The sequence below is a fragment of the Stegodyphus dumicola genome, chromosome 11 (genome assembly GCF_044657685.1).
Source record: "Stegodyphus dumicola isolate Sdum_Otavi_A_Nest chromosome 11, ASM4465768v1".
NCBI classification, from domain to species: Eukaryota; Metazoa; Arthropoda; class Arachnida; order Araneae; family Eresidae; genus Stegodyphus; species Stegodyphus dumicola.
The window spans coordinates 100,682,913-100,708,061 of record NC_140778.1 but is presented as its reverse complement, the minus strand read 5'-3'; the positions used below and the strand labels follow the sequence as shown (position 1 = coordinate 100,708,061).

Below are 25,149 nucleotides of genomic sequence, written 5' to 3'. Positions count from 1 at the left end.
AGCCGATGCCCCAAGTAAGATAAGGTCCGATCCTTTTTATTTTCTATTTAACTACTGAAAATTAATTTAATAATTTATTCGATTTCTCTTTATCTCTTTACATTTTTCTTAATTTAAATTTAATTTATTATTAATTTATTTATTGTTTAATTATTTGTAATTGAATTATTTATTGTTAATTCTTAATTTAAATTTTATTAATTAATTAATTAATTAATATAAATGTAATATTTATTAATTATTTTAATTTTTAACTATTTATTTTTTTCTTTCCTTGCTTCCATAGGGTTCCAGCACTTCTAATTTTAGAAATTAAGCTCTGGGGGTGATTACTGAACATCTACATGCGCCGGTGATTCCGCTAAGGTTAATGTGTTTTGTGTAATATCCCATGAAACAATCTACTGTTTGTTCTTTTATTTGAAACCACTGAGATGGGAGGAGTGTACCTCGATGTGCTCAAATTACGGCCCCTGCCGCAGCTACAGGAGGATACGCCCAGCTTTCTGCAGCTCGATGGTGCAGACTACGTTTTTATGACTATGTTACTGAAATGCAGAGCGACTTCAATAACTCATTACTACAACAGTGGATTGGTCAGGTATCTACCGCAGACAATGGACTCTTGCCTTTACCACCACGATCATTCAGATCTCACCCAGGATATTTTTTCCTGCTGGGTCTCGTAAAAGATGGCATGTATGTGCCTCCACGACCATGAAAGGCTTTAAACATTTTGCTACAGTATTCAACATAATATTTATGTGAATTAGAATTTTCTACCTTTCCCACAATTAAGCCTTAAAGGAAAGAAATTCTTCAATGCACTGACAAGGATAGTTTTGAGAGTACCTTTCAAAAGAGGAAACTGAGAAAATCGCTGGCCACATTAGGCTTACGTTTCTCATCAACATAGCAATGAATAAATTTAAGGTAAGTTTCATTATATTTTTACCATAATTTTTCTGTAATATTTGACTTTATTAGTCTAACATATTTCTCAAAAATTTGCGTATAGTCGTCACCACCGGAATGACGGTATATAGTGAGCCTTCAATTATTTGCAAGCTTTTTAAATGCTCCCTGACTTTAGTAAGTTTAAGAATTACTATCGTAGTATAATTGGTCTTGATTCAACAGTTATCGAATCCAAATGCTTCACCTTTCATAGTGCAGAATACAGATTTAAATAGAAGGTCCGTGCTGGAAAAGTAAATCACTAGGACTCATCATCGCTAAGACTGCAGACGAATAATGGACACCATTTCTATTTAAACCAAGCATAAAAATCCGTCACTTTGATGGAATAGTAACTTTATTATTAATCAAAATAATCCTTTCTCAGGCTTTACTACTAGAAAGAGGTGTCTCTGAAAAGCCTCCCTTAAGGGGGCTCATACACCTTAAATCCCTCATGATCTTCGAATACGTGACTGTTGCAAGAATTGGGATATTTTATTTATTTTTAAAGCAATTACTTCCAACTTTTTACAACTGATTACATAATATAGCTTCTTTGGAAACTAGAAAACAAAATGTTTGTGTTGCACACAAATAGTTTTGTAATTTAATCCGCTTTGTGACAAAAGTTTTCGTCATGTTTCCACCTTGCCCGCATGATATTTTAAAAATGGCTAATGGTACATAGTTGAAATTTGATGGAATTCTTTATATGGGCACTATTTTCTAATTGAACCAAAAATCTGATGAATATTTTAATATTAAAAAATTTTCTGCACGAAAATATTACAGAATTTTTTAATAAAATACATTTTATAAACTCAACTCCAAATAAAATAAAAATTTATCATGAAATTCTTAGAATTTTTGGTTCACGGTAGTTTCCAAATGGTATAAAATCTATATATTAAATATGGAATTAAATTATGCAACAGAATGTTCTAAATTGTGCGCGCAAGGTGGAAACATGACGAAAACTTTTGTCACAAAGCGGATTAAATTATAAAAATATTTGTGGCAACACAAATGACTATTTCAGAAATATTTGTGGCAACACAAATGACTATTCTGATTACTATTTAAGAAAGCAGTTATATTATGTAGTCAGCTGTGAAAAGTTCGAAGCAATTGCTTTTAAAATAAATACGTACCCAATTCTTGCAACAGTCACATATTCGAAGATCTTATAGGTTTTAAGGTATATGAGTCCCCTTAAATTAGAAAAATACTTAAAATATTGGAGTGCAATGTAAATAGTCTATTCTTTGCTACCACAAGGTTAAAATTAGATAAGTTTTAGAAATAGCAAATATTCACAAATTTTAAATTTCAGCAAATCAAGGAATGAGATTTATGTCACGTTTTGAATTGAATTCAAAAACTGTAACAGGTTTGAGTATATATGACTCCAGAGCCACGATACAACTAATCTAATGTTTTAATGTAACGATAATAGTATTATTAGTCCAAAGGGGCAATTTGCTATGAAGGACTATTATTTTCATTTTGGCATTTTGCGTTTGTTCGCTATAAATGTCCAATTCACTTTTCAATTTGTTGCCACCGAATATTATCGTCCTGTATTTAAAGAAATTAAATAAAGAAAAATCTGCATAAATGTATGCATGTTTCTCGCACTGTCGTAAAACAACGGTACCTAGAGCCATCGAATTTTGAATAACGTAATCCTACTGCGAATATAGGCATGTGGAAGCCCAAATTTGGAATATGGTTTATTATCGATTTCATATTTTGTAAAACTTTAATTTATTAACACACTCAACGATTTAAAAGCGAGCAATGGCAGACTCTACGGAGGAGTAAAAACCTTTTTATCTCCAGCGCGCGGAACTGTGTATCGGAAATTCTTAAGATATACTCATTTTAAAATTATTTTGCAATATTGCTGTTGAACTGAATTTTATGGTTTAAGTGCGAAGAATATGATATTTAATAAATAAAGGTAACACACCAAACGTTAAAAAGTTAAAAAGAAAAACAAAAACTTTCAAAAAATACAGCAGAAGCAGTATGAATGGTCATTTTCGAACCGTCCAAAAAAACTGCCACCTCAAAATATTTTTCAAATGAGTTCAGTGAGTGTGAAACAGAGGCTATGCAACGCCATGCCATTAGGTTGAATGCAATGTGAGCCAGACTGTGTGAGCCATATCTAAAACACCAATCAAGCAAGGGACATTATGAGTCACTACGAAAGTCATTAGAGTCACAGTAAAGTGATTCATCAGAACCCCAGCAAAATTAAAATTTAAAATGATTCTATGAAGTTACGGTGTGTCTCCTACTTCTTACCACATCACCTCTGTCCTGTCCTGTGCGATTGCCTTGTCCTAGCGCATATGGTACTTCAAGGCTAGACCGTATTACTACTCATTTTGGATTTTAATTTGCCATCAGCATTGTAAAAGAAGAGGCAACACTTTCTGCAGAATCCAGTATTTTATGCATTTAAAGGACAATCTGTGGTGCATTAAGCGCAACCTATGGTTCATTTGTTCACTCGGATGAGAGCTGGGAAGTACTCCACTATCCGCCATATTTACAGAATTTTAATCGGCAGTGGGTTTTCCACTGCTGGTAACTGTCTGTAACGTCCTGTTTACAGACTGTTTGGGATACACATGCTTAGAATAGAGTGTTTGCAAACTAGATTCCAGCTCTTGAATGTCGGAGAGGGGATTAAACAAGATTTTAACATAAAAATGATTAAAATTAATAATCTAAAATTTATCTAAAAGTTAGTGATCCAAAAGGGCAAATACGATATAGAAAATCAAATACAACGGAAATAAATCAATACAGCGAATAAAAAAATTAAAATGAATAAAGCAAATTATAAATAAAGCAGTTACATAAACTGAATACGTGTGAACATATAGCAGAGCAGCTACATAAATACAAAGTGGTGAGGAGGTTAGGTTATTTTTATATATTTGAAACAAAATTCAAATATAAAACGGAGAAACTCAGTGAATAAGGCACAGCAATGATTACATTTTACGAACTGGGCAGATATTACACAGTGAAGACAATACATTTACAATGACACAAACAGATAAATTCAGTGAATATTTTATTGAATTTTAATAAACGCAGATGCAATAAATTTAAGAGTGTAATGTTATGTGCAACATAATTCAATCGCACAGCTGGAAAATATCCTAAAAATGACAAAAGATAATAGCAGTAAAAATCTCACATATAAAGTCCAGTGAATGAAACAATGCAAATAAGAGGGTATATAACTGCAGGAATACACACAGCTTTTTAAAAAAAAATGGTTGTCACCCTAAATAATGCTAAATGAAATTACGGTAGTGGAACCTATTGGATATTGTACAGTAAAAGATTAAATAGTAATGAAGTGGTAATTGGACAGAATTACTAACAGAAATCTAAAGGAAAGGGAAAGAACAAGAGAGTGATATTGTTGGTAACTTTTTGCATGAAGTCATTTAACAGCTCCACTGTTTCCCCCGAGACAGACTCGTCGATCTGAAAAGTGTCGTCAGGCATCAGCAACGAGATAGACTCATAGGGACTAAGTGTGGCCTTGGATTGTTACCTTTGAGAGATACTCATCGTTTCGTGTTTTCCAACCCCAGAACGTGGCGAAAAAGAAAAGAGGAGATTTGGGGCCTAATTGGTTGCTCTTTTTCAACAGCAAGGTTATAGCAGGATCATATACAAAGCAAAGTTCAGTTAAAGAGACGGAAAATAAGAATGCAAATCCAAGACTTTTGAGCTGGCATTGCAATGAGAACTACTGTTTGACTGAAAGCGTGTCTTTATAGGATCGTTTTTGTTAATTTTCAGATAAGAGACTAAGAAATGCAGAAGAATTTTTTCTCGTGAGTTAGCTGACACTATACAACATCCTTGAATTGGTGCAAGCTGATTTGGCGCGAACTTCACAGCTAGTTGTTGTTGTTCTGTCCATATTACATGGAACAATAGTTGCCAGAGCCTGCTCCAAAGAGAGGCTGGACTTCTATTTCCCACATCCAATTTTGAGAGAGCACACCGGAGGAGAATCCTCCAACCCCTTTCCACTCCCACCAATCCACACGAGAGGACTTTCGGCATATTTGGAGTGCCGCCATGCTGCACCAACGCTATACATTACACTATAAATCCATGTCTTCTCCAGCATTCGAACCCGGGTCCTTCGGTACCGTAGTGAGCTCCCCTAACCAGTATACCGTCTGGGCGATTCGACAGCTAGTAAAGGAGGAAACATTTCTGAGGCAAAGATTTTAACTTTGGAGTTAAAAAAGGAAGCAAACGTTTGAGTTTTGAAAGACTGTGAAATGATTAGTGCAGAATGCTGGAAATAGAACTGGCCGTGCTAGTGCATTCTGGTTATACATTTTAGTGCAAGAGCATTTCTAAATGTATTGTTTGCCTATGATGTTATATTTGCATGATCAGGTTTGTGCAGATGATGGTTGGCGGTATTTGGGCAACTGAAAGAATGGTGATCGGTATCTCCGATCAATCAACAATCATACTGGTCATTATCAAGAAGACCGAACCTTAAAAATATACTATATTAATACCTATTTATATCGTTTAAATTAACGAAAAATATAGAAGAAATATCGATAAATTAATAAGAAACTAAAATTTATTGCGCCCAGGGCTGAATTTCTAAAATTAGAAGTGCCAGTGCCCTATGGAAGCCTGCTAGTAAAGAAGAACAAAAATAAATTAAATGACTAGTAAAGTAATTAAACAAATAATTAAAGCCCCATCGAAGACTGACAAGAAATAAGAACAAAAATAAATAAATAAAAAAGAATCTAAAATCTTTCAGATTTTACATTACGCTCAAAGAGGCTTTTTTTAAACTTTTTGTGCGTTACCTTTATTTATTAAACATCATGGTTTTTGCACTTAAACCATAAAATTCAATTCAACAGCAATATCGAAAAATAATTTTAAAATGAGCAGATCTTTATAATTTCCGATACACAGTCATGCGTGCGGGAGATAATTTTTTTTTTTTTTTTTCGTTCAGTTTTGCTATTGCTTGCAATGAAATCGTTGAGTTTGTTAATCAAAAATTCAAATAATCAAAATAAAGTGTTACAAAATATGAAATCGATAATAAAACAAATTCCAATTTAGGGCTTCCAGATGCCCATATTCGGTGGACATTATTCAAAATTTCATGGCTCTTACCGTTGTTTTATCACAGTACTAGAAACATATATACATTTATTCAGATTCTTCATTACTTAATTTCTTTAAATGTAACACAGGTCGATAATATTTGGTGGCAATAATTTGAAAAGTGAAACGGACATTTAAAGTTTTCGACGCAAAATGCCAAAACGAAATTAATAGCCCTTCTGGGCGAACGCCCTTTGGGCTAATATAAAATGACTAGTAAAATAATCGAACAATTAAATCATTAATTATTAAAATTAAATAATTAACGATTAGAATAATTAAACAATAATTATTAAAAATTAATAAAACGTAAAGAGACATAAAAAATTTAACAAGTTATCAAATAAATGGTAAATAATTAAATATTGAAATAAGGGACTGGACCTCGACTTTCATGGGTTTCGGCATGAATTAAAATTTCACACATAAAATGAGAAATAGCTCAATCGGTCTCCAGCTTAATTTAAGCTCTGAATATTATGACACTACTTCACGGGATGATAGAAATAAAGATCATTCTTTTTCCAGCACACCAATGAAAAACGTTAAAATGGTTAAAGTCCTCACTAACGAAAATAAAGAGTAGAAAATACGGAGAAAATTTTAGTGGATGACGTGGGGGCATAAAAACAAAAAGAGAAGAGCCAATTTTCTGACCACGATCTCCTCTCAGTGCAATTCTAGCCGTCAAGCAGAATATGACAGGGGAACAAATTTTCACAGAATCCGAGGATTAGCTGAATAAAAAGTAACAAGCCTATGGAAGATTACCGGGAAAGAGGAAAGAAGAAAAAATAAATAAATAATATGATAAAGTGATTGATAATTAAAAAATTCAATAATTAATTATTAAAATAATTAAATAGTTAAAATTAAAATTTTACAAAACGTAAAGAGAAAATAAAAATTTAATTAAGTTATTAATAGTAAATAATTAAATAAATAGTTAAATAATAGAATAAAGCACTGGATTTTAACTTATTTGGGGTTCCGGCTGGAATTATAATTTCATACAAAACTGACTTCAATTGACCGTTCTTTTTCCAGAGACACCAATGAAAAATGTTAAAATAGTTAAAGCATCACTAATGAGACTATGAAAACAAAGAAGAGTCTAACATTTTCTGATCATGATCAATGAATGAATTATCAATATAATTCTAGTTGTCAAGCAAAAATGACTGAAAAACAACAAATCTGAGGGTCAGAAAAGGAAAAAGTAACAAATGACAACTTTCGTTCTCCGTCTTCGATTACCATTGTTCCAAAAAGTCTGCAGATGCTCTTTTCCGCTGGGAGACACTAGCGTTGGAATGAAAAATTTAGGCGCTGTTATACAGTCATTATACTTAATGGAGAATAAGACTTTGACATGTGGATGGGGGTTTTTTCTATTAAAAGTCTCTACCTCCATTCAAATGTTTATTTCCCAAAGAAAGAGAGGCATGCTTTTAGAAGTGAGAATGAATTTTTAATTAAAATTGTGAAGTGAGAATGAATTTTATTATTAAAAATAAAACTTTCGACATCTAATTTCTAAAGTACTTGACTTTAACTTATTAATTTCTGTTGAAATTGTTGTTCAGTTACATTAAGAACTGCCAGGTTCTTCTTACTTGGAGCTCCGGTGCGCTTCGACTACAATTACGATTTAATCCAAAAACTAAGAAGTATCGGAGCCGGGCTCCACCGCAATTTAAGCTCTGGTAACAAGTGACAATTTTTATCCCCTGTCTTTGGTTACTTCGTTCCAAATAGTCTGAACATAGGATGACACTAGCATTGGCACGAAAAATTTACTAGCTGTCATAGATTCATGGTACTTTCTTGTGAATAAGTCTTTGACATATAGATGGGGGCTTTTCTCTGCTTAAAAGTCTCAACTTCCATCGAAGGATTTGTTTTCCAAGGAAAGAAAAGCACGCATTAAGAAATTAGAATCGATTTTTAATGTAATTTTATTATTAAAATGCTGAAATTGTTGTTCAGTTACATTAGAGAAGTGCCGAAGCCTTCTTATTTAGGTCTGTAGTACGCTTTGGCTGAAACTGATTTAACATCTGACTGCGCCTAAAAAGAACAAGTGATTTGAATAACTGGATTTATCCAAAGTCTGCGCTTTTGAAATTCAAAGAATGTATTGCAATGATAAGTCCAGAGCTTATTAAATTGCAGCGGTAGTTCTTAGTTTTGGGGATAAGGCATAGCTCTAGCTTGAGCCTTAACCAAGAAAGCTCCTGCATTTCTTTAATGAAAAGGAATCGCAGTTTCAGCAGAAATCTGATCTCGAAAAACATTTTTTGAATAATAAAATTACATTAAAAATCGATCCCAACTTCTGAATGCATGCTTTTCTCTCCTTGGGAAATAAAACCTTGGCTGGACTTTTAAGGAAAGAAAAGCACCCGCCCACATATCAAAGGCTTATTCTCCAGAAAGTTCAATGAATTTATGACAACGAGGAATTTTTTGTTTCAACACTAGTGTCTTCCCGCGGAAAAGAGAGCCTGGAAACTTTTTGGAAATGTAACAGTGTAAGGACGGGGAATAAAAAATGTTATTATTCAATCCTATATGTAACTGTAACCATATCCGGCCCTCATATTGCCTTCCGGTAATTTTGAGAATTGGAAGGTACTCAAGATTTCTCGGCAGCCGGGGAAAAACTATATAAGACCGAAGAGAGCATTAGTTTTTCAGTTGTTATTTCAGAGTACTGAGCTTCGCCTTTTAGATGGATACTGCACTACATGGTGTTTAACGTTCTTAGGAATTTGAAGCGTAACTACTGGTTGGAGTCTGTAAAACTGAGAAGAGCTGCACGAGTATTTTTGTGAAAAGTTCCAGAACTGTAACACATTTCTTTCGGAAAAATAAATTTTTCTCAAGCTATCATTGCTTTTGATCTCTATCCAAATTTAATGAAGTTATTGATTTGAAATGTACTATGTTAATATCTGAAAGGATTTAAACTTCTTCATTGATCAGTGAAAATAAAAGAATTATATTAAATTATTAAAGCTGGGTATTTAAAATTACAACTTGATAGAAATATCACATTATTTCTGAAGCAAGAGAAGAAACCAGTTGCTAACAGTTGTAATAGTATGTTAGCATATATGGGCAAAGACAACATTATATTAATCCCGATTTACCTAAAGGTAAGATGTTGAGAAATTCAACTGAAACACGTAATGCCAGAGCTACTGTGGAAAAGAGTAATGGTGCCATCTCGATGAAGACAGGTACAGGTAAAAGTGTTGGGAGCACCAGAAACTTCATTAAAGATTGAACAGGTATAGCTCCTAATCACTAACCGACTTTAGGAAGAAGAATAAAGCTAATGATAGTTCTTTAGAAGGAGGTTTAGAAGTTTATTATTAAGAGATGGGGACTAAAAAAGAAGAAAGGTTATTAAAAGAAAACTTACTAGAAGTATGAATCAATTATTAGCCCATCGGATGAGACCAGATCTCAAACATTTTTTGGGAAAGGAGGGAAATCTAACAAAATAAATTTTGTATTAAGCTAGCATGAAGGCCAGTGACTCTGGTGAGACATAGCAATCTCACCAGGGAGAAATCTGAGGAAGGCATGAAAAAAGGGGACGCAGCCACACTGGACAACTAACATCGAGACAGATTTCGACGGTGGTTGTATGCGAGATGTCCTTCTCATCTCCTGGTGTTGGTCAGGCAGGATCAGGTAGATGTGAAAGAGATCGGGTGTGCCGAAACAAATGCCCTGTAAGAGAGTCTGATTGCTGTATTGATCTTGACTGGTCAACAGTTAGTCGATTAGGGGCGTTTGGTTGCCCGGTTACCACCCGCCTTGAAAGCTGGAATACCCATTAGTGGGCATTAGGGACCAGGTTGACTACTACTGCTGTAAACAAATAGTTACAAGCCCTTTTCCCTAAGCAATGATATATTGAGGAGGCTGGACTGGAGTTCAGATTCAGTTTCAGTCAAACAGGTTGAAACTGTTGCCTTCTGAGCGTTACGGATTTAGCCCTGAAATTTTAGAGGTCCTCAGAATGTCATGAATAAATGGTATTATCTCGATTATGATTAAAAAACTACTCTACCACTTGTACCTTGATTCCTTTTCTTTTAAAGGCCACCAGCAGCCGAGTGTTAAAATAGTTAAACACTGGTGGTTCCGACTAGGATTCGATTCCACGCAAACAGGATGGCTGCATGAGCGTCTACATGGTTTTTCCCTGTGTAACATGCATACAAGACAGTTTCCCTTAGAAAATCCTCCAAGAAGGCATCCCTCACTTTAGGCAGATAGCCGTTGAACTTTGAAATAACCAACTACATGAAAACAATCCTTTTCTTCCAATATACCATCCAAACCAAAATCGGATACCAGGAAAGTTGCAACACACGCATATATTACATTACATTCAAAGCTGGCAGAAATTTTCACGTGTAATGAATATAAGAGCCATTCTTCCATATGGAATTCTATATCTATCTATAACGCTGAGAGGGCTAGTGCAATAGTTCTCAAACAGAGAGCAATAACCACAGGGCACCTTTTTTTGATTAATATGTCAGTTAAATTACAGTTTATTATTTTTAGGTGTCCAGTGTGCCACTTGTTATATTTCTTTTTAAAAAATCATCTTTAAACTTTTTTTCAGACTTTGTGCTTTAGTTTCAAACTATAGAATATTTTATGAATATATTTGCCGTTTAGTTATTCATGGTGCCCATGTTCATTTCTGAACCCTTCTTTGCTGGCCGCTAGTCTGATGAGTTGACTAGGTTAGAGTTAACTCCTAGTCAACATCAGAGTTAACTAGTGGCCTGTTGTGAATGTAAAACAATGAAGTGAAATTAAGTGAATAAAAGCAATTTAATATGTACCTGTGGCATGCCACCAAAATACATGTCACATGCCATAGGCTTGCCATCCCTGTCCTAATGGAAAGAAATGTGGTCAGCCTTATTTTAGCTGTTAATTAATTAGTTTTAATTTGAGTATTAAACATTACTTTCATTCACGCTTTGGTATTTATATATATTTTCTACGCCTGACATCACTTAAAATACATAAAAAAAGAATGTAAATCTAAGTAAATATTCATGTATTTTTAAAGGTTTGGAAAGGGTTGAGGAAATCTAGTAATAGTGAAAAGGGTGCATGGGGCAAAGCACATTAAGAACAACTGCTCTAGCGTATTATAGTGCTGAACTTTCAGCTTGGTGATTATTGCTTAATATTTTACTCTGAAAGTGATTTTAATGATAATTTCTCATTATTGACTTATTCATCTCAATAAAGTATCAAATCTTCCTGTTCTTATGGTCTAGTTATTAAAGGTCTTTATGGATGTGCATAGCATGCAACTTTTGTTCGCTTGATGTTATTTCAGATGTGTGCAATGTTACATTATGGGAAAAATACAATAAATTATATATAATATATAACTTTTATTCAGCTTACAATTCAATGAGATGTCTGGGCCTGCTCATGGAAGCACAACATTTCAACAACAAAGCCTTCTACTATTTGCCTCTGATGATTTTTTTTTTTTTTTTTTTTTGTCTTGCTTTCTTTGAATAATAAATTACAAAATAACACATGTTGTTATATCTATAACAAAGATTGACAATCTATAGATTTTAATAAATATACAATGCAGGAGAGAAAGTAGGGAATATACATTTTCTACATGAAAGACTTGCTATTTCATTCACTTTCATCAGAGTTAACAAAATTATTATTATTTTTTAAATGGTTAAAAAAATGCTAGTAATCTTCCAAACAAAAAGTTTTTGAACATCACAGAAAAATTTATAATGTACTCTTTACAAAAATTTACAACAATATCTGAAGAGTCAAATTTTAATATATATGAAATAAACATTTTATATTTTCAATTATAATTGTTTTCTTCTACATTACAAATGACTTTTAACTATTTTGAACACAAATATCACAACAACTAAGAAATACAATATTTATGACAAAGAAATGGATGAAGTGTACACTCATTACAAGGAATCTATTAAGACATTATCATGTATTTAAATAGTTAATAAAAGGAATCCATATATGCAGTAGAACTTCATATATCCAGAGCAGCTAGAACTACAAACCCATCTGCATATTAAAAAATCCAGAAAAATAGATTATAATTTTTCTGCAGGAAAAATATATACTTATTTACTATAATATAACAGAGGGCATAATATTTTTTAAATTTCTTTTATCATTGTATTACATATATACTACAATTATTAATTACACAAAACTCATTTCTGTTTCAACTAGAATAAACTACAGAAACTAATTTTTATTCATGCAGACACATACATTTTTTAACTTTACTAAATTAAATGGTGAACTTTACACAAGTAAACAAACTTTTTCAATTTAAATAACTGCATTATTTAATGTAAAATAATAATTAAACTTTGATGTTACCTTAAATCAATGAAAAGTTTAATAACTAAATTAATTTTAGTCGTCCTGAAGCAAAATGATCCAAAATTAACTAGAGTTCCAGATGCTTGGATAATTAGAGATCTACTGTAATTTGTAACACATTTAAATCAAGGCAATAAGAAGAAATAATTAAAAGTTGAAGAGAAAACATTACTGTAATAGAAAATAATGAATTAAATATTTGACAATTAGCATGCATAGCAATTTTATATCACAGAATAGAGCTACACAAAATAAAAATTACACAATATCTTCACATGAATATTGAGGGGGAGTATTATTTTTAGCAGTTATGTTTTAAAACACAAGATGACACATTCTTTTATTACGTTTCTTTCTGGAATAAGACTTATTACAAAAGTTCCACAATTAAAATGAAATATGGCAAAAACTAATATATATATTTTTTGTCTTTGAAAGGAGGTATGTAAAAAACATGAAATAAATTTATAAATAATATTTTTCTCAAATACTGTAATAAATAATTCAGAATTGTTCTTTATGTTTATAAATATATAAAACTATGACACATGTAATCTCTGAAATATCTATGTAAACAACACTTAATAGTTTAAAACACTTTTCTGAGTTATCACTCAGATACTGTAAAATGATCTGCTTCCTATAAATTTTTTTACACAGCAAACTAAATATTTTTTAAATCAAAAAGGTATCACAAGATGCTTTGCTTATTTCTGAAAATTCAACAAAAATAATTTAAAATTATAAAATCGATAAAAAATTTTCAATGGATTAAAAGATAATTATGTCAAGCCTATCCTTTTAAATAATGTCTGAAATTATGAAATCAATTAAAAAATATATTCAACTTTTAAAATTAAATTTGATTTTTATAGCAGTTTTTAATAAGAGTAGCATGTGTTCACTATCCAGCTATCTAGTTACGGTTATTGAATGTTTAAATAGGCAGGTTTTTAAATAAGGATTTAAAATATTAAATATTATAAATCTCAAAAGAAGCTATTAAACAACTTATTTCACTTAAATAGTCTAACAGAAGATTGCAAATACACACAATCTTTGATACTTAACCGATTAGATATTACGAATTTCATTGATTTTAGGATATACATCCTAGTTGTTTAGAAAACTATGAAATCCTTAACTAATACATGCTTCAGAATTCAGTGAATTTTCATTGAGTACAAAAATTATTTAACAAAAAATTTAATGAATTTGAAATATAACATAGCATTCAATTTAAATCAAAGAAAGGGGGGCATTTTTTTGTAGTTTTATTTTTAAACATAAAGTTTTATCTTAAATCTTGTTTTCATTCATTCATTTTACAATTCAGCCCCATCATAAAAGCAATAAATTTAACAAAAATGTTAATGCACATTCAGAGTATTAGATGCAACAGCTTTTAACCCTCTGAGTGGCATGACCTTTTGGATCTGCTGATGAAGACCTGTATTTAAATAGCATTTATTAGCTAATTTTTATAATTGCCTACTTTAGTCTCTGTTTTCATAAAGTTCCATTCATTAAGGTGATATTTACAAAGTAAGAAAACAAAATATTTTATTTTAAATTAAAAGTTACTATATACAAGTGAAAAAAAAAATCTCATGACTGGATAAACACAGTCATGCCACTCCTTGACATAATTATATATAATTTATTTTTTACACTATATTTAAAAATTTCTAATTTGAAATGGACCTTGAAATAAAAATCAGCTTTATCACTATTATTTTAGTTATTCATTTTGTTGATGAATAAAATGAAACTCTATAATGAAATCTACTAATACATAAAATCTATCTTCTGTGTTGGATATTTTCAAGTAATGCACAGGAAACAGTAATTAATGCATGAGGATCAATTAAAAAAAAAACATGTCAATAATATATATACAGGACAAAAAAAAAAAAAAAAAAAAAAAAAAAAAAAAACATTTTTGGCGGTAAATGCTTGATTTAATAGTTAATGTTTTAAATTAAAATAAAATGCAGTGCAACAGATGCTTTTGGAAATAACAGCATATATCAAAGAGGATACTTTAGATATATGTAATAATATAATAAATAAAAGTAGCCTAACACATTACTCAAATTATTAAGATATATATCTATTTAAAAGCACAGATCTAATTTTTATCCTGAAACTACAATATTATTCATTACAACTACTAATATAGTTCTTATGAATGAAAAAAAAGATATGTTGAAGATAAATTTTATAAAAATAAACTGAGTGCTTCCTTGATATAACGGAAGTAATGGAGCTAAGTTATACTAAAAATGCACTGTAATGTTAAAAAAAGAAAGTTAAGGGGGGGGGGGGAAGGCTAGCCTCTTTAGCATTTTTAGTATTAACACGTTCTGTGCAAGTTAACTGCAGGTTTATTTCACAAAAATTCAATCTTATTAAGAGATTAAAAAAATTAGTTCTAGAAATTTACTGACACTGGGAGAAATGAACTTGCAAGTAACGTAGAAAAAATAGATCTCTTTTGCAAAAAATAATTTTATAAATATCCAAACAATAAAGAATGCTAATCACTCTATAGGAGTTAACATAAAACTTCCATATTTTTACTAATAAATACCACTACACAGATAAGCATTACCTCAAGTGATGAACAAGGTTTGAAGTTTGTGCAGGCGAAGGCTCTTTGCAAGGTTGTCAGATTAGAGTTGGAAATAACTTTATTTCAAGATTTCATGTATTTAGGAAAGAACCTTTGTTATTGGGAATGCAAGCTGGGACTTTATATTTATTGGGCTATTACTGAAAAAACATTTTATGCAACATCTATTAAATTCCCAAACTGCACCACAAATGAGAGAATAATGCAAAATTTCCTTTTTTAATAATCAGTTTAAAAAAATAAATGATCTATTCCAATTAAATACGAGTTGTTAGTTCTTCAGAGGCACCTATTCTGACTGTAATGAGGAGGGGGGGGGAGGGTGAGGTCATTTAATGTTAAAGGTAAGTTTCACACATGTGGACATAGAATTATCATTACTGCAGTAAACTTGAAACAAGAAGATAAGCAAGGAATCAACTGTATTCTAGCCACAATATGGAAAATGTTTAATGTTACACATACTAGAATAACTAGTATAAAAATAACATGAAAAGAACATCATTTACAGCTTGCATTCAATATCAATGGCCTTTGCATTGATAGCCATTCATTATGTATTAAGTACTGCACAGCAAAAGAAAAATAACATATGGGAATGTTGAGAAACTTCCATCTTGGATAGGAAGAATACTTTCAGATAAAGTTTCATTACAGATTACACATATATGCAAAATATTTCAAGAAACTTAACATCTCTCTTCTGTACAAGAAAGCAAATATGCTGATTACATTAATCTTCAAGCAGAATTTTTAATTAGCAATATATTAACATCTTCATTATAAAATTACCTTTTTGACATATATTAACACTTTTCATTAAAAACTCTCTAAAAACAGACATATTTTCACACACACATACATATACATTCATAACCAGCTAAATAAAACTTAAAGTTTTTACTTTGGCAAATAATTAACAAAATTTTTTTTTTAAACTTAAATTACTTTCAGTGCATGACTTAAAAAAAATAATGTAAATTACAAGCATTACAGCACAGTAAGCAAGCATTATTATTCAACATCTGATATTTAGCTTTAATTCTATAAACATGTTTCTATCAAAAAGAATTTTTTAAATACATGTCTATCAATTTTGAAGGAACTACAAGTTATTTTTCAAAATACATTTTAATACGTAGTATTATCATAACACAACAAAATAGTATTTTATATTTCAAATTTCTCTAATGTCTCAAATTAGAGGTGAAAAATTGTATAATTAGTCAACCTCCCCAATTTCAGACATAATTTAAAACAGCAAACAGCACAAATTTAATTCAGAGTTTATTACTATTAAACTAACTATTTACTATAAACAAACAAAAATAATAAATGAAAGGTACATTATATCCTCTCTTCTAAATGTTGCTTCGATTATTTTATGAAATGAAATATATATAAATTTTATGATAGTTTGCTGCATACATTTTCACCCCTAAGACATCTGATCAACATTAAAGTTTCTAATTAATTCTTTAGAAAGTCAAAAACATGATATTTAGATTTCTAGAACATTATTGCTTCTTAATTATAATCATTTTAAGTCATAAATTAAATACTACTAAAAAGGATTAAAAATTAAGATTAAAATTAAATAATGCTTTTATTCATGAGGAGTTTTTGCAAAGTTTACTGTTCTAATAGCAACGTTAGCATAAATTAAATATCATTTTGTTCACATTCTTGCACAAGGAATATAGAAGATCACATTTTGCATTTTCTAAGGATTGTCAAAGTAATATCATATGTAAAATTTGTATATTATAGCTAAAAGATAATACAATAATACTTCAAAAGTAAGGAACAACATTAGGATGACAGTTAATTAAAAATTTCTAATAAATACATTTACTTTTAAAGCTATGCAACAGGATATGTTGCTGTAGAAATACAACAAAATTAGCAAGCTTTAGGCCTAAAATAGTATTAAATGTTATTAGAAAAACTTCGCATTTAGGTTGTGTACTTGCAAGAAAGAATGTTTCTACATTACCAAACAAATCTTACTCATTTTCTCTTATACTAAAGACACAAATGGCTTTTGCCATATACAGAATAAAATAGTATTCATTTAATTAGGGATATATAAAATTGTCACAACTCAGAGGAAAAAATGTATGGTAGGATTATCAAGCCTGAGTAGAAGAAATAGCTTTCGCTAAAGAGAAGGTTGGCCAGACCTGCTGTTATAAAGTGAAACATGAACTGCTTTTCTCTTAATGATTATTATTTTTTTAAATCTAGTAACAAGTTTCTAAAGTTTTAAAATAACAGAACAAACTTATAACAAGTTTCATAATTTTTGCTATATTATAACACATGTTTAAAATTTGAATTATTTCTATCAATATAAGCCCATCATATCTTCTCCTCAACACCTTTTCCCCCCTAAAGTTATGAATTTTTATGAAGAACAGGGCAATGATGATGTAGGTTGCTTTATTTTTTACATATGAAGGCTTAGGCTAAATCATCAGCCTATATTAGATTTTGGGTTTAGCAGATTCGAGTATTTTTATTCAGGCACTTAATGCAAACTGTTTTTTTTTCTAAAATGCAGTCATATTTTCCCCCCAGATTGTTATTTCAAAACTAAAGATGTCTATTAACACTATAAAAGAAATATAAAGAATAAAAACGTTTAAAGAATCTAGCATGAAGCAATAAGTGCAAAAGAGGGAAAATTTTTAAAAAAACTATATTGTACAATAAAATAATTTTGCTCATTTAGAATGAAACTAAAATATCATTACAAAGAGTATAATAATGTGCAGTCAAACAAAAATCTACAATGCAAATCAAAGTAATCAAGGCATATCATTTTGTTTATGAAATTTACACAACACATGACTTCAGCAAAAAATTGTCTTGAAGCAGAGCATTAAGAAATTAAATTCAGCTACAGTGGTGAAGGTTGCTGATGATTTCTAAAGTTTTGCAGTTTTTAAATATAAAATACTTCTAAGAGAATCATTAAAAAGAAATAAAACAGCTTTTTATAACAACAACAATAATGCCAAATATTAAGAATTAAATCATATATAAACAATAACCATTATATGCGAGTCATGTGAAATATTTGACATTTTAGACTTGTAGCTAAGAGATCATTTAATAATGCTAAATATTTATATTTTCATTGATCAACATCAATGGCCAACTACAGAACATGTGGCTTGTGAGATCTTTCACCCATGGCTGGTTTAACAAAATTTATTACAATTTACCGAATTTCTACACATTTTCATACTTATAAGCCTTTTTGGACTACTTCACGTAGAAACTGTTAGAAATGAATACCTCAAGAATTTTAAAATAACCAGTGTTTATTATTCCAAGACATGTTTTTAAACATAGTTCATGCTCCCAAAACATGAAATTAAATTGTCCCTCAGAGTACAGTAATAGATCTCCACTACAATACATAATAATAAGTTAAAGGATTCTAATGTGATCAGTTTTTAATTTTAATCTAGCTTTTTTTTTTTAATCTAATCTTTGTAGAAAATTGAATTTTTTTTTTTTTTATTGACTGTTCATACCTGTTTCTATTATTCATTCATTTCCTTACTTGTCACAATGATGGTTCTGAGACTAATGGATAATTGAGGTTCCTCTGTAACGAACTATAATGCTGAAACTTCCTCCATGGACTTTTTTGCCAAAATTAAATAATGATCTGTTCACAAAGGAGCATGAATGGTTAAAATTACTGATATAGTTAGCTTTTATTACATCTAACTTCCATCATAAATTAAAAGCAGCAAAATATTAGCATCCTGAAAATATAAGTCTTATTGCTTTCATTTATTAACATCTTTCAGTTGTTTTCTGTTTTAATTTTTTACTGCAGCATTAAGCAACTAATTATATTAAGAATTGGAGATTATATTTCATATTAAAGAGAAAAAGTGAAGTTTTACACAAAGTTTTTCCAAAATTTTAATTATAAATTAGGTTGAATCACATTTAAAAAAAAATTCAAACAATGAAATTAGGCTTAACACACAAGAAGGAAGAAATCATTCTTTCTCCCTTCCCGTGGACTTTATATAACAACTTCACTGTTATAATATAAATTTAAATGGTACACACGCAAAAAGTTCTAAATTTGATTTTGAAACAAGACTTGAGCCCATCAGCAGCTGTGTGGTAAGTAGCTAAATGCCGGTAGCTAGATCAGGGTTCGATTCCATGAGAATAGGTTCGCTACATAGGTGTTTTTGTGATTTTCCCCATGTCTAATGTGGATCACAGCCAGTACAAAGGGATACATCCCTGTACGCAGCCCTTGCCTGCTTTGCCATGGTCAATGTGAAACAGCAAAATTTATTTTATGCATTTATAAAACACTGACATAATTTCTATTATTTTCCAGTTATCAGTATTCCTTTAAAATTTTTTAAACAGTTATAATTCTCCAGTTTCTTCTCAACACATTAATATATTGTATACTATTTCCACTACACTCTAAAAATCCACTTTTGAACTAAGTTGCACAGTTCAAATTTGTTCCCATACAGGGTGAAAGAAAGATAAAATGTTAAATATAATATTTTTGAGTTGTAACAATGTGCTAATATTAATGCAAAATCAAATAAGCATTTTTCCTACATATATACCTACAAATTGTAGTGCATTTTTTAAAAATGTTAGATTCTTAAAAAGTGCACTACAGTTTGGCAAAAAAAAAAAAAAAAAAAAAAAAAAAAAAAAAAAAAAATACACATCTGTGTTTTATAACAGGAACACATTAGCAGTGCACTGGCAATATTTAATAACATTTCTGTTGTTATTTCTCCAATACTCCTGCACTGAAAATTATACACTATAAAACTTACTGATACTTTGCAATGAAAGTATGCTCAATAGTATTAACTTTTAATAAGTTCAAATTAATGGAATTTTGTTAATTGAGTGGCAGAAGTAATTTTATGAGACCCACATAATTCTTACATAAAAATATATGAAATTAACATTAAAAAATTGTTTTATTTACCTCCCCTTTTTAAGGACTAAAATTTCATTATGTTATAAATTTCAGGCAATAAAATTATTGTGACTCAAAAATTTAAAATTTAACTACTTTCACAGTAAAGATACAAATTCTATGATTTTTTCTAGCAAAAGCAAGACCATTTTTAACTCTTGAAAACTACAGACTTAATTTTGACATGAAACATCAAAGTAAATTTTTTTAAATATAAATAGCAATAAAAGTTAATAAAATATATTACACAATTCTAAGTGAGATTGACAGTTTGATTTATATTTAAAAGGAACATTAGAAGGCAAACATCACAATTTGTCAGTGCAAGGGTAAAATCACAGAACAAAGTACCTGTGATAAACATCCAAGCTTTCTGACAATATATCACACCTGAGAAATATTAAAGTACAAACCATTTTCAGAAATGTACTAATGCCTTTGCATCAGGTAATACATAAAGACATTCATTTTAATGCAAAATCAAACGGTATGAACATATTTTGTGCCTTCAACAGAGAAAGCAATTTTTTTCCCATAAGTTATGTGTTATTATGAATTTTTGTGTACAATTTTGCAGTAAAAATACTCAAGTTGTTTATTTTTTAAAACAAGAAAACCCTATACTAAATTAATTTATGTTAACAAATACTTAAATCAGCAGTAGTTTCTTTCTACATTCCAAATTTTATAAGCAAATACCAGCTAAAAACTTCATTATAATTAGTGATGACAAGGGATTAATACATTGTGCTGCTCCAAATCCCAATATTATGTTTAAAAGTGGTGATTTAGGAAGAAAAATTGCACATTCTATTTCAATTCCTACCTTAAGTTAATGCGTTGACTGACGCAAAAGTTGATACTAATTCTTTATCTGAAGATGAATTTTCTATTTTATACTAAAACTGCAAAAATTTCACTGTTTACTGTTATTGAAGAACGGAATTACTTGAAAAATTTAACACAACAAATACTTTATAAATTGTATCTACAACAGACTAAAACATTACACATATTCGCAGAGACATGTGTAAGCAACACAATAGCAATTTCAACCAATAACGAGAACATTTACAGACAGATTATATACATATATTACAAATGGTCTCAATGTTCATTACTCACATTTCTTGATTGTTACAATGACGAGCCCTGAGGAGGCTTAACATATTTTTAATACATTGAGCAACGTCCCCACTGAAGAAAATGTGTTTTTGCATTGGTCCTACAATCTGCATTCACACTTCATAAACACTTTCACATAGTTAACAAAAAAGTGCAATAATATTTTCTTTACTAAAGATACCGCTATACAGGCTGAGCAACTTGGTGGATATGTTTTCTAAGGCAGCTCCCTCAGTAAACAGGACCTGCTTCATTCTAACTTCAAAAAGGGAATGAATCAGTCTGACTAGTAACATTCCCATTTCAGAGAAAAAAAGGGAAAAATATCCATATCATAAGACTAGCACATATCAGAAGTGGAAGATTATGGCAATAGTATCACTGCAATGATGGTATCTAATAATTTCATATATTAATACCATTCAATAGTTCTCTACAAATTTCATTATACTGTAAACTATCACCAGAAATTCTTCGCATCTTCAATCGCTTATCATCTGGATGGGGACCATCACATACTTCAAGTTCAATTTGGACTCCAGCTGGATGTTCCACAGCCAAACCCCTCTCAGATCTCTGCAACATCATGGACAGGCCTCGAACTATAGGATCCAGCTGTTGCTGGATTTCCTGAAGTATATCTGCTTCACATGTAAAAGATCGTTCATTTGTTGGAAGGGATACATGAACACTACCACTGGGAGTTTTATGAAGTTGGTGCTCCCTAAAAACAGATTTTTTACTCCACCAATTGGATGGTTTCCCAGCCCACGGATTAGGAGTTGGGTCACTTGTAGAAATGTGTTGACCTAGTGTCTGACGCCCTAGTTTCTTTCCGAGAGATGAAGAAATATGTCCAATAGGTGGAAATGTCTGCCTCAAGTGTTTAGCATGAACATAAGATTGTCGAATTGACTGTTTGGTTGCCCATCGCAAGAGTGACTTGGAACTCCCACACATCGCAAATTCTGTTGCTATGTCTCTGTCTTCTGCTTCTCTACTACTTTGACGGACAAAAGCTCTGCGTCCACCACGAATGACATGCTCATCTATTCCTGTAGATAACTGATACCTCTTTGGAACTGATAACTGCACCACTTCACTTTTTTGCCTCTGCAATGGCTGCTTACGAGAAACAGTCTCATGAACTATACTCTGACCCGTCAAAGATGAAGAGACGGTGACATTTCCCGTCTCATCGGTAATACTGATCTGAGGAAATCCCATCTGCTGGCATGTTGGAGATGATCGAGGGCTATCATCACTAGTTACAACTGTCAGCATTGTGTCACTCCCACCAGGCATAATATGTTCTGTTATATCTTCTTGAATCATATCAAGATTGTAACCGACTGGTGGAGGACTACTTCCACTTGGTTGAGTGGCATAACTTATTGGGCATGTGTACAAGTGAGTTGGTGATTCAGGATAAGGCTGTTGGGGTGAAGTGCTGCTGGTAGAGATGACGGGCAAGCGAGTAGGAGAAGTATCTGAAGGGAACAAAGATCCTGGAACTGGAGCTGTTGGGCTACTGTGATGAGGAGTAGATAAGGCTTGAATCCTTTGGAATGCTTGAAGAGGGCATTCAAGGCCAGTGAAGCTCATTTGACCACCCTGGTGCTGCAGATGAAGTTTCTGTAGATGCTGTGTTAAGGCTGATGGTGAGCCCCCCATATTAGGTTGAGCTTGGTGAATTGGAGAACCAGCTATTGATGGTGGTGAAGAAATAGATGTTAAGTAACCAGAAGGCTGTAGCTGGGCCATCTGCTGTATGTGTAGACAATGTTGTCGCTGCATTTCAGCAGATACTCTGGAATCTACGCCACTAGAATGCAATTGCTGAAAGTAACAAACAAATATTTTTTGTAAGTGTTTCCTCATAATTTATAGAACTTAAAAAATCATCTCAAGAATAGAAAAGTTATACAAATCAAACAGACCTGAAGCATTTTATAGCCATTTGATTTTTAACATAAAAATATGAGAGCTATGAACTTTTAAAGTAATATACTGAATATGTATTTTAATTACTTAAAACTATTTACCCCTCTAAAATAAAACTAACATAAAAATACATACTGCAAAGTAGAAGGAAGCCTGAATATTTATTTTAAATTATTGTAATTGTATTTAAAGTAGATTATATATTATGTAAGATAAAGAAATATGTAAATCTCAAAATTGTAATTTAAAATAGAAACAGTCTTTCATTCCCTCTGTGTGTTCTAAAATGAGTAAAAATTCTCAGGACTGCATCATTTATAGATCAATTTACGTCACATGGCTTGCATAACACTGATCACATAGCTAATTTGGAACCTGAATTAAAAAAATTTGAGAACTGAAACCTTTCTCCTCGTAAGCTTTCATATTGAATAACTGCACACTTTTGCTTTTGTTATCGTCAAGACGCTTCTCTGCTCACTTCCTATCAAACAGTAATAAAAAATGTAAATATTCTTGAATAGGCATGATTGAAGTACTAATTGCCAGGTACATTGCAGCTGCAAATAGCAATTGAAATAAAGATGAATATTAAATCCACCTTGACTGCCAAGTTTGCTGTTCATTATGGATTCAACATTATTATGTCTTTTCACACACACACATATATTGTGTGTGTGTGGCTTGAATGATAAAATACAGACTGCTGAGAAGTTTTAATCTATTTGAATTGACACCAACCACCAAACAGTGCTCAAAATGCCATATTTAATACTGATGCAGTGAAATCTCATTCTAAGATCACCTGGATTATAAAATCGCACTATTCTAGAGTACAGAATATTATTGCTCTGAATATCTCTTCTTTATAAAGTCTGAAATCTGGATTCATCAGGGCTTCGGAAATTCTGGATTTCAGATTTTTCCGGATATTAGATCATCAGTTTAGATCTAATATGATGAAATACATAAATTACAAAATTAAAAATATGAAGCAGTCATTTATGAAATAATGAAGCATTTTGGACTTTAAGGAAATCCAGATTGACGAAAAAAATTTCAATATTTATTTGTTAGCTTTATTAAATGCTTTTTTCAATGTTTAATTTGCTTTGCCCTACTTTCTCTTTAATTCGTTAGATAAGATATAATTTCTTGTTCAGTTATAAGGTTCTATTGGTGAAGTCCGGTAATTACTGTGTCGAGAATTCCCATTAAATTATCAGTTGAACTTTTTCGCTCTCAGTAACCTATCTATCACTTTCTTCATTATAAATAGCAATATTTTCTGGACTTAGAGCCATACTACAGATTTCTCAGTCTGTTAGTTAATTGATGATCAAGATATTGTCATTGCAATAAAAAAACTTCAATTATATCATCTTTATTTGTTACTACTCTAAAAATTCAATTAATTGGAAAATTTTGCTTTTTGTTAGCAATATCTGGAAAATCCTCAGCTTCTCCAGCATTTTCTGTATATCATTTGTGATTTGTCTTGAGATTGAGAGGAAAGATATGTTGTTCCACTAAATTTTGTTTAGCTTCTATCACATGCCAACAAAGTTAAACCTGAATTACATTAATTTAGATATTTATACTTACGATTTTTTTTTCTGCAAATGCTTAAGGCTTATCTGAGTCTTGAATAATTAAATTCCGACATACACTTAAGGCTTATCCAAGGTTGATGCTATGATAAATACCATTTTGCAACTCTGTGCAGTCTATGCAGGTCCAAAATTCTGCTACCAAGCACCTCTCTAAAATACTATGTGATGCATATCATTGTTAATGTTGCGATGCCCTGTGTCTTAGTGTTTTTCCTAAATTCTAAAAATTTTGTCATCCC

The 25,149-nt window shown here is 31.1% G+C and overlaps 1 protein-coding gene across 2 annotated transcripts in view; it reads right to left on the bottom strand.

The window, feature by feature from the left end:
- Positions 1–11,580: 11,580 nt before the first annotated feature.
- Positions 11,581–25,149, bottom strand: part of LOC118181174 (serine/threonine-protein kinase SIK3-like) — a 48,336-nt gene continuing 34,767 nt past the window's right edge. For both annotated transcript variants that reach the window (XM_035350252.2, XM_035350260.2), the window contains one exon: positions 11,581–23,192. In XM_035350252.2, coding sequence (XP_035206143.1) covers positions 21,759–23,192 — 1,434 coding nt within the window. In that variant the 3' untranslated portion in view covers positions 11,581–21,758. The remainder of the gene's footprint in view (positions 23,193–25,149) is intronic.